This window comes from Leptosomus discolor, chromosome 1, assembly GCF_034619465.1.
Source record: "Leptosomus discolor isolate bLepDis1 chromosome 1, bLepDis1.hap2, whole genome shotgun sequence".
Classification (NCBI taxonomy): Eukaryota; Metazoa; Chordata; class Aves; order Leptosomiformes; family Leptosomidae; genus Leptosomus; species Leptosomus discolor.
The window spans coordinates 161,925,015-161,936,034 of NC_141391.1; the positions used below are offsets into that span (position 1 = coordinate 161,925,015).

At 55.1% G+C, this 11,020-nt stretch overlaps 1 protein-coding gene across 1 annotated transcript; it reads right to left on the reverse strand.

The window, feature by feature from the left end:
- Positions 1-559: 559 nt before the first annotated feature.
- SLC16A8 (solute carrier family 16 member 8) lies at positions 560-5,611 on the reverse strand. Its single transcript, XM_009951682.2, has 4 exons — positions 5,383-5,611; positions 4,735-4,878; positions 3,314-4,177; positions 560-954 (listed from the first exon to the last, which is right to left on the reverse strand). The coding sequence occupies exons 1-4, from the start codon at positions 5,609-5,611 to the stop codon at positions 560-562; spliced, it is 1,632 nt and encodes a 543-aa protein (XP_009949984.1).
- Positions 5,612-11,020: the final 5,409 nt, after the last annotated feature.

The following is an 11,020-nucleotide window of genomic DNA, read 5'->3' on the forward strand; positions in this document are numbered from 1 at the left end:
AAGGAGGTATTGCTGGGCACGCAGCACTACTCCCATGCTGGCTGCAGCAGGAGGCAGCCCAGATGATAGCTATGAATTACACCACCTCCTAAACCTACTGCCAGCTAGACTGGTGCTATCCCGACCATGGAAGTGGGGCAGAGGAAACACACCAGACCAAAGTGTACCAGATCTGATTACAAAGAGTCTCTAATTGTTTGTGTTTTGTATTGTGACAATGCAGAAGGAAAAGGAGAGTCCTTGGCAGCCTCTTCAAAAGGCTTTCTCCAGGGCTGGTTTGGAAGTGAGGAAAGAAGATTTTTTTTTTTTTTTTTTTTTTCTTTTTGGTGTTTGGGCTGTTCTGAGCCTGTGTTGTACCAGCATGGGTGCAGAATGCAAGTAGACGTATCACTGGGTAGGTATGTGGACATATGTACATAAGGACCAACTATTCTTACCCCTCTCACTTCTTACGTCTGCTCTTCTCTCAACTTTCTCCACCCCATATCCCACCTACCCTCCCACGCTGATGCACATGCAAACAAGGCAAGTTTCATACGTCCCTGTTCCTCTGCCCTGGCTAAAACCTGTCCCTCTCCACCATCTGGTCAGCGTTGCAGCCATCTCGTGCCAACACCTCCCCATCCCCCTCGGGACATCCACCTCCCTCCCCGCTCTGCTCCTCTGCCACATGGTTGGCCTCCTCGCTGGCTGCCACCACGGCATTGTCGGTGCTGTGGGCCGGCTGGTGGTTGTCGCTGCTGTGCTCCTCAGCTTCCTGCACGTCGGACTCTGCTTCCTCGGTGTCGCTCCCACCACCCACAGAGGGGTTCTTCTCCGGGGGAGGTTCCTTCTTCTTCCCTCGGTTCAGGCAGCAGTAGGTGGCCATGGCCAAGAAGAGAGCAGAAAGCACCACCTCTGAGCCTGCCAGGTAGAAGATCACCTCGTAGTTCTTGAGAGCATCAACCAAGCGGCCTAATGGTTGGAGAAGGAACAAGACAGTTAGCCTCAGCTACGTACTCCTGCATGGACAGCCCAGCACAGGTGGGCAGCACCTGCATTTGAATGAGGACCCATTTCTCAAAGCAAGAGCAAGAAGCCTGAATATCTAAAAATCACCCTGGGCAAGAGCCACACTGTCCCACCAGGGAAAGTACTGTAAGAGTGTGGGGTTGGTGTTTTGTCTTGTTTGGATGAGGTTAAATAATTGTGACACACTGATGTTATGGTCTCACATCATGGGGGGTCATCTTCTTCCTGCCAAGGTGAGACAAGCCTCTGAGGACTTGGCTTGTCCAGTCTCAGAAAAGAAACAAAATTTGAGAGGCATTGCTATTTCTTAAGATAGCATGTCAGGAAAACATTCACAGGGGGAGAAGAAACTTATCTTTGGCAGAGAAATCACTTTGGTTGGCCCACACCTGATGATTTCTCTGCCAAAGTGATGTTCTCAATGTATCTTCTGAACACCCCAGGGCCAGCAATGGAGGGAGGGTTCCCAGCCCTCAGCGCTGGAGAGCCTGAGCAGCTGTGCTGCTGTGGGTAGGATGGGGCCACAGTGACCAGAGGCTTCATCCCACTCCCCCGTGCTCCTGACTGCGCATGTGACCCCTGGTCCCTGCCTGAAACCAGCCCCAGGGCCCACTGAGGTGCTGAGGTGCCTCCCCGAGCAGTCATGGGAGGCACGCGGCAAATTCCTCCGCGGGCAAATGTGCCCCCGTTCACCCAAGCCAGACAGCGAGCGAGAAGCCTGCGTGCACGCACGGGCACACGCGCATGTGTGTGTGTGTGTGTGTGTGCAGCTTATCCTGTGCCAAACCCCCTCAGCCCCACAGAGCGGGAAGCAGCTCAGGAGGATTACACTAAACAAAGCCACTTTGTTCAACCCCCTTCTTCCAGCCAAGCAACACTCCCCCGAGTCCAAGCCGTGGGGTTTGCCAGCACACTTGAGTTTCCTGCAGCAGCAGGACCACCCGACCCCCCCCCCCCCGCCCCCCGGGGACGAAGGTGGGAACCACGACTTGACTCCCCCCAACACCGTTCTTTGTGACCCTGCACCATCTGCGTCCCACTGTGCGTGCGCACAGTACCAAGTCACAGCTGAACTGAGGCAGGAGGGCTAAGGGACGTCCTCCATCATCACCCACTGGGATGTCTTACTCCTTGGAGCAAGGCGCTGTTAAATTCCCCTCTTCCCCCATGATCTCTCTGCAGCTGCCTCTGAGACACACGTTTCTTGACCTTCCCTGGACTTGGACTGCCAACTGCCCCACCATTTGTAAGATGGGACATGAATTATTGTTAGCATCAAGAGTCTTCACTTGGCCACCAGTTTTCACCTGAGATTTGAGTGGAGTTGCTGAGGGCGGGTTTTGCTCATAACTGGTGGTATGTGCTGGGGAAGAGGTCATTCACACACTGATAGGCTTTAGCCCATGTGTTGCAGCTGAAGGAAGGGAGTGCAAGGAGCAACGAGTGGTTCCTGCCCTGGGATTTGTCCATGGTCTGTCCCTCGCAGACTGCATATGCAGGGAACTGCACTTCATTTGGAAATAAGCCTTTGGCATGATTTGGCTTTCTCAGACCTGATCAGACACTTAACAGTAACCTACACTAACCTCTTGGGTGAAGGGTCGCTCCCCATTCAACAGCCTGTTTACGGGCTGCTTGTGGGGCGTGGACCTTACCAGGGATTGTGGCCTAGACTAGATTGGTTGAGAAGCTGTAAGTGTCTTAATCCTCTTCAAAAAAGAAAGAGCAAATGCCTCAGGTGGCTCTACAAACTGTTTTGACTTGATTGACACCAAAATGCCTGTGCCTTGGGATCAGGGCCAACACAAATTGAGATCACTAGTCACAGCATCAATCTGAAGGCCACGGACACCAAGGAGAACTTGAAAGACCCTCACCTTCTCCTTCCAAAGACTCTCAAAGGTTTGCCTGCAGCATGTGCCTGACCCTACCCATAACATGATTTTATGCAACATCTGCAGTGAAGGCAGAGACCTGGATCCCAGCATGAAAGAGCGGGAAGTGCCACTGATCAGCACTGAGGGACAGTGGAAGTCATGCCACTCTGGATAGCTCTGTATGCCATCGCTCAGGTCTCTGAGGAAACCAGAAAGAGAAATATCACTTGCCATCTCCTGCCCTTGCTCAGATTCAGTGTTGTGGTACTTGGAATGAGACTGGGAGCTCTCACTTCAGATCTCAGCTTCCAGAGGAAATTTTAAGTTGAGAAATAGGGTCTGTCTTCAAGTACCACACCCAATACCTGCAATACTGTGGAATGGCAGCCAAATGAATCACCTGTGTTTTGCAGCAAGAGACCTACCTGCAGAGGGTGGACCGATGAGTACAGCAAAAGCCTCGATAAGTAGGACCAGCCCGATGGCACTGGAGAACTTCTGGGAGCCAACGATGGCCATCAGCACCTCAAACTGCAGTGCCCCCACCATGCCATAAGAGATGCCAAAAAAGACGCAGAAGATGACCAGCCCTGTGTAATTGCTAGCCCTGGCACTGCAGATGTCTGTCAAGCCATTGAAGAGCATAGCAAAGCTGAACAGGTATGCCACGTGAGGGCGGACCCACTTCAACCCTGCCACCATGCCGCAGGCTGGGCGGGCAAAGATGTCTATGAAACCAATGATGGAGAGCAAGAATGCAGCCTCTGTGTCTGGTACGCCTGTGTCTTTGGCGTAGTTGACCAGCAATATGGGGGGCACAAAGAGACCCAAGACCAGGATGAACTTTGAAATAGTGTAAATGATAAACCCTCGGTTGGAAAAGATACTGAAATCCAGAAGCTTTTTGCCTTTCTTGGGCTTCTTCTTGGCTTTCTTGGCTTTCTTGTTTCCATCAGTGGTGCTAATACCCTCCTCTGATTTCCCTCCTATGGGCAGCATCTCCTTCGCTTCATATTTATCCTGAGTTTTCTCCATCTTCCTCTTCATGCCCATATCCAGGGGTCTCATGACTGCCCCACAAGTGCAGCAGTTAAGCAGAAGGCCCCCCATGATAAGGAACCCTCCTCGCCAACCAAACTTCTCCAGCAGCACTTGCCCCAGTGGAGAGAGGGAGGAAAGGAAGACAGGGCTCCCAGCAGCAGCCAGTCCATTGGCAAGAGGCCGACGCTTGTCGAAGTAGGTGCCCAGCATGATCAGTGAGGGCTGGAAGTTCAATGCCATACCCAGACCTACATAAGGGTGAGAGCCGGGAAGGGGACAGGGAATGCAAGAACATGAGATGTGGTTCACAACAAGCTGAAAACTCCCCCCCAAGACTACCCTAGTCCTGCACTCCCGTGATTGGATTCACATGTTCCTCACAAGCCTCTGCTCCTGCAGGTTCGTGGGTCGACCCCAGAGAAGATGGCTAAACCAGCCTGCTACCTAAAATGTGTTTGTGTCGGGTAGCTGTGGCCATGTTTAGACAGGACCTGGGCCTTAAACAGGAATTTTTCCTCTCTCTCCGACCGCTATATACCGATGCTACCCCAGCTGCCATGATCACTGAGCATCACTGATGTTTCTTCTGTCCCTCTCCCCTCAACCACAAGCCCTCCCTTTTTAGACCCAGCAGATGCATCTCCCACAGGTGCAATGTTCAGGACTAGATGCCTCCTGTGATCAAGTGCAAATAGGTGAGGGAGGACCTGATGCTAGACATGGTGATGGTAAAGGGACATGCAACATGGTCTTGGCTCTTCCCCCGGTGAGTCTGCCCCCCACCCCCAACTCCTGGGGCTCTCACCCGTCAGCACGCCAGCTGTCAGATAAAGCTCAATGATATTGGTAGTAAAAGATGCCAGGATCATCCCAGAGGAAGCTAGCAGACCGCCGATGAGCATCACGGGCCGGCAGCCAAACTGGTTCACCATGATGCTGCATACTGGTCCTGGGAGGAAGCGGAGGAGACAGAGTAGGACACCAGAAGGACACAGGACAACTGGGAAGGGGCAGCCAGCCTAAGAGGGCACTCGGGGAAGGTGAAACACTGGTGATGGAGATCTCTACTTGGCTGCTTAGATACACATCTGTTGGGCCCAGCAAAGGGAGAGAGGCTGCAGTGTGGAGACCTCTGCTTTGCCCTGCCTTCAGCATCCTGTTCCCTGGGAACAAGAGGGCCTTGGTGTGGCAGGGGTAGCACTTCAACAATGGGAGCAAACCCCATGACAGCTGTCTGAGAGGCAGGTGGGGTGACCCCTGAGGTCTCCCAGGGCAAGCAGGGACATGAAATGCAGCACACTTCTAGCAGAGAAGTGGTGGGCCAATTGTATCCTGCATGTTGGTTCGTGACCAGGCCAACAAGTGTGAGGAAGGCCGATGGGGACATGGTCTGGGCCTGTAGTGGGGTAAGGAAGGAACAAGTTGGGGAGGGGGAAGTGTGTCCAAGCATCACCTGTCCCGTAGAGCATGGCCAGCATGATGGAGGAGATCCAGGCTGTGTCACTGTAGCCCACATGGAAATCTTTCATGAGCTCCTTGAAGTAGACACTGACGGCTTTTGGGAAGGCATAGGAGAAGCCGGTGATGACAAAGCAGCCAAAGAGCACGATCCAGCCCCAGCCACCATCTGGGGGCTTCACGGGAGCTGGGGACTGCCCTTCCTCTGGGTCACGTCTCCCCATTGTCTAGCCTGGGAGGGGAAAGGCAGGCCGGGAGGAGGTAGGGCAACAGAGAGAGAGAGAAAGAGAGAGTAATCTCCAGGCACTGCAAGAAGAGAAGAGAAAAGCAAAGCAGGCAAGTATTTACTACAAGGTTTCTCTCCATACCCACCATCTCCAAGCTCCAAGAGCCTCACTGGGGGACCACATCATCTCTTTGCACCTTCATCCTGCCAGGCGAGGCAGGATTGCTTCAGGGTGCAAGGTCAAGCCACAGCTGGGCAGAGGTGGGAAGCTCCTCCTGTGCTTGGGGTAGCCCACAGCTCCATAACCCCTGGTCAGACACAGCTGAGCAGGGTCACAGCTCCCAGCTGAGACTGGCGAGCTGCATCTGATGTGGTGGGGCATCAGGATCTGCAACACCCTACTTCCTCCATATCCAGCCTTGCCTGCAGGCTAGTGCAAGGAGAGAGGCAGCAACTTGAAGCCCTTTTGGCTCCCCAGATCTCTCCTGCTCCAGCTGGACCTGCCCTGCTACACCGAGGCACAGGAGATCCATTAAGCGTGCTGTGCTCTGGGAGGCCCTGGTGTCCACACCTCTCCCTTGCCCTCCCTTCCCCGCCATGAGGGGCCAGATTCAGAAAATGGGTGAAGGGGGAGAGCACGGCAAACCAGTGGTTATTTGCATGCCAGAGAGATTAGGGCTCTGTACCTACATGAAGGGGCCGGAACAAAGCCTAGGGGGGGAGAAGGAGGGAATTAGAGAGGATGTCTTGTGAGTCGCTCTTGGGGCTCTTAAGCTGCCCAGGAATTTTGCTCCAGTTGGCTGCTGTGGGTATGTTTTTTCTCATTTCTCCCCTAGGCATCAGGTCTCTGCCTTCCAGCACCATTGGACTCAGTTTATTGATCATCCAGGGTTATTTTCATACCTGTATGCAAAACCATCACTGGACTTTGATTTAAGATGCTCCCAAGTAGCATCAGACAAGCATTAGAAAGCAGGGGGGGCTTTCTTCATGCCTAAGCTGGTCTTTGTTAGGTCTGGTTTACCCTACCACCATCCTGCTGGCAGTACACTCCCAACGTGGGTCCTCTCTCCTCCCCAGCTCCCTTGGCTGAAGGACTATGAGATGGAGGCAATGTCCCCATCCCTTGACACCAGCAGTTGTGGGAAATGCCAGAAGTCACATACTGACTGGAGGCTGTGGAGGGGCCAATGACACTCCTATGGATGGGACACAGGAGGCTAGCACTCGGGAATTTTGGATCTGGGTGCATTTCTCAAGGAAGCCTCTCTTCTGTGATTCTGTGTGACTTGACCTGATTCCCATAGCTGCTGTTGCTCTGACATGGATCTGCATGTTAAAGAAGTGCAAATCGTTTAGGCAAAAGCATCGATGGCACAAGTTGGGGCAGAGCCCAGGTAAAGGGCCCTTGCTCGGCAAGAGGTGGTCTTACCCCTATGGCACCCTTGAATCTTGCAGAAAAGTAGAGTGATGATTGGTCTTTCTCAGGGTGCAGGAGGTTCAGCGTGCAGAGCCAAGGCTGGAAACAGGACTGAGAATTGCTTTGAAAGGGGTTTGAAACTAGTTTAGGGGATGTTGGAGGAAGGACTTGCAAGAAAAGACAACTAGGTCAGTTCTGGACCCCTCAGCAAGGGGCATGGCACCTGCAATCACAGTGCATCAATGTGAGGAGGCACAAAATGGTCTTGGCTGGTTGGTTTTAGTTAGGCGCCCAAGCCAAGGTTGACCTATGGAGGGAAGGGTGGGACAAGACTCACCAGCCACCCTCACCAGTACCCCTCCTTCCCCTCCCTGGGGGACCCTTGCTCCTGAAAATACAGCACTGAGGCACCTGCCACCACCACAGGTCCCTGAAGCAGAGCTCCCCAAACCTTCAGGACCCCATCAGCCATGAAAAAAGGGAGCAGGAGCTTTCTCTGAGCATGGACTGGGGCAGCTCTCCTGGATGGCCGTACCCTAACAGCTCTTGGGCTGAACCACAGGGGCTGGCACAGCCTACTTCAGTCTCTCCCCTGCATCCCCGGTCTCAGGGACTGTGGCAAGGGGCAGAGGCATGAACTGAGGACAGGGTACTTCAAGGCAAAGAACCATTGCAAAGAAGAAACTATTAACTATACACTCTCCAGACACCCATACTTTCCCCCTCACACCCTTTCTGGTGTTGTCTGGATCATTGGCACCCAGCCAGCCAGGCTGAACAGTCTCGCTCAGCTTCTACCATTACCTGCCTGCTGCTCCTCTCCCAGCTCCAGCTGTACAAAAGGTGACCTGCTGCAAAAGCACAACAATTTCTCGATCGGTGCTGGTGCTCCACCGCTGCACCATCTGCTGCACATAGCCACTTCAAATAAGAATGACTGCCACCAAACATACCCTGAGCCTTTTTATCCACGCCCCTCTCCCAGCCTTGTTCTTATTGATCTCATCCTGCACCACAAATGAAATGAATCAATCAAACCGTTGCAATTAATCTTTTTTTTCCCCTCAGCTTCCTAGCAAGAAAGTATTTGTCTGTCTGTGGCATGCTCTTCAGAGATTTCTGTATCATTGCTTGTCAACGATGAGTCAACAGCATCTGATTTTGAAGAGGACACTAGCCAAGTATCCATCAGCACTCTCTGGGTTTGGAGCTGGGTGGGTATCTCTGCAGGAGCCACTTGCTCGATGCTACAGAACTGTACAGCAAGGCATTGGAAGGGCTTTTACCGGCCTGCAGCTAGACGTTGGCTGAAAAAGATGAGGTGCACCAGAAGAGCTCGCCTGTGGAGATGCCTCCAAGGCCAATACGCTGTTGCACAGCTCTGCTGGAGGATTTATCCCAGCTCTGAGCCAGGCAGTTCAGAGCTGCCTTGTTCCTAACACTGTGGCACATCTCCTAGCTCTTCTGCTCACGGCTGCACACAGTGGTCACCACCGTGTACCCTGCACCTGCCTTTGCACACTCTATAGCTTGCTATTATTTTCTCCTCAGTTAAGGAGCTTTATTCACGGGTAAAAATACCACGTGTAAGTTCACGCGCACCTAAAAAGCTCATCAGCGTGGGCACCTGCCCTTCCCTGTGCATCACAGGCAGGCGGGCCAGAGCAGGCACAGATGCAGAGCGAGGTGCAGGTGGGTGCCAAGAGAAGACTTGCGCCGACACCAGAAGTCACAAGCCCAGGTTGGGAGGGCGAAGGCCGCAGCAGGTTCAGCCGTGGCTACCAGTCCCTGGGTGCACACAGAGCACAGAGCATCCAGTGCTGGACAATGCCCAGCAAAGCCCCACTGTGCCAGGCAAGCTGCATCCAGGAGGGTCCACAGAAATGCTAGGATGGCTCCTAGTGCCTCCACACAGTATGGGGGGGGGCGGTCTACTTATTAAATGCAAGGGCCACAATTCATGCCACCAGCCTCCCCAGCCCGCAGACAACACCCTAGGAAAACATTTGTTAGAGAATTAAATGAGTTCAGGCCTGGGACAAGCTGTCCTGTCAGCAGCCGGTGCCAGGATGCAAACATCCCTCTGCGCCACTCACCTGCACAACGAAGAGACGGCCTCTCGAGCACGGGCTGAGCCTCCAAGGGCTGAGCGGACCCGTCAGCAACACTCGCTTCTCCCTCTGGCTGGCAATTCCCAGCTCTGGACAAGGGCTCCTGGTTAGATGGTCCTGCTGCCTCTTTGCTCCATGGTGGGCATGCTGTCAGCTGGGCACAGGGCGATGCCTGCAGGAATCCAGCACCCGTGGAGCAGTCTCTTGTGCCCCACTCCTTCCTGTGGGGCGACTACGTCCTCACTAGAGAGCTAATCCCCCTCTCAGCCTGCTTTCCTCCAGCTCCAATGCTGCCCGTGGCCAATCTGGGGTGATGCCCCACACAGGGGGGACCCTCTTGCCTCCTGCAGGTGCAGGTAGTGCCCCACGGCGCTCCCAGCGTGGATGTGGGTCAGCAGCTGCTTATGGTTTCAGGTCGGCAGAGACCGGCGGGTGCTGAGCGGGCAGAAAGCACTTCTCCACTTTTAAGAGGCTTTCCCAGCCAATGGGGAGGAGGTGGCTGCCTGCCGCGGCCCGAATCCCCCGGTAATCCCACTGCCCAGGGGCTCCTCGCCTTTCCCCCAGCAGAGCGGGGCAGGCTGGCGGGGGCAGATTCAGAGGGGCTGAGGCAGGAGGAAGTGGGGCGAGGGCGGGGAAGTGCTGGTGGTGATGGACCCTGCCAGGAGGGAGGGTGCCAGGGAGGAGGGCAGCGGAGGATGAGGGCAGGGGCTCATGCTTCAGTGATGCAATGGGGGAAGGGGCTGCTTTCAAAGCCCCCTGCTGCTTCCTCAGCTGCCAGCCAGAAGGACTGAGAAGCGCTGGCGTGGTTTTGCAGGGCATGTGCCCAGCAGAGAAGGAAGACAAGGTGAACCGGCCGAGGTGCCATCCATGGCTCCAAGTGCCAGATCCAGCCCACCCCTGGCAGCTCACTAACCACCCCCCCCCCCCCCCCAAAGAAACAAACCAACCCCCTTCAGTGGCTGCCACCCAGAAGGGAGTCTGGCAGGCTCCCGGGGATGAGCCAGTCTCCGGCCACACATGGGGGAAACTTGTTTTACTCCCAGGGAGGGGGCCGGGGCTTGCCCCACGTGGTGTTTTGGGGAGGGAAAGGCCCAGGCTGTAAAACCCCAAAGCCCCTCAGCCTCCTGGTGGTGGGGCAGCAGCGGGGGGGCTGTGGGGACTTTGCAGTGCTCGCAGCCAGGGTTTAATTTCTATTAATAAGGCTAATCGGCTAAAGCCCTGCCTGTCGCTCTCACTCCCTCCCTCACCCATGCCACCTCTCCTGTGAGGTCTCCCCCAGCACATGTAGGGCATCCCCAGCAGCGGGGCCAGGCTGGTGGGACCCCCCACAGGTTCCAGGGGAGCATATTCCACACACATCCCCCCCGCAACAGCCCTGGGACCTGGGGTGCCCAGCAGTGGGTGAGGAGAAGATGGCCACCAGGCCTCCTCCTCCCAGGCAAGGCCTGCCCATGCATGGCAGCTGGGAAGTGGGGGCTTGCTGCCCTCCAGCAGCAGCACAGCAGCGGGAGCCCAGGGGGTGGCCAGCAGCAGGTAGTGCAGCCCTCCTGGTGCCCTCCATGTCCACCCTGGCCTCCTGGGCTGGCAGCTGCTTCATCTGGAGCCACAACCCAACCGTGGGCAGCCATCATGGCCCCAGTGCTGGTGGAGACCACACATCCTCCTCCTCCTGCATCCTCTAACCGAGGTGATGTCCCAGCCACTGGGATGGCTACGGAAGTGGTGTTCTCCATTTTATTTAAAAAAAACCCAAATCTTTTCCACAGGACAATAGGTGAAGGAGCTGGGCAGCAGCCCTGGGCACTGTCACCTGCCCCCACCTTGCCCCAGGGCTGCCCAGCAAGGGAAGGGGCTGTGCTGGGGGTGAGAAGGGGCA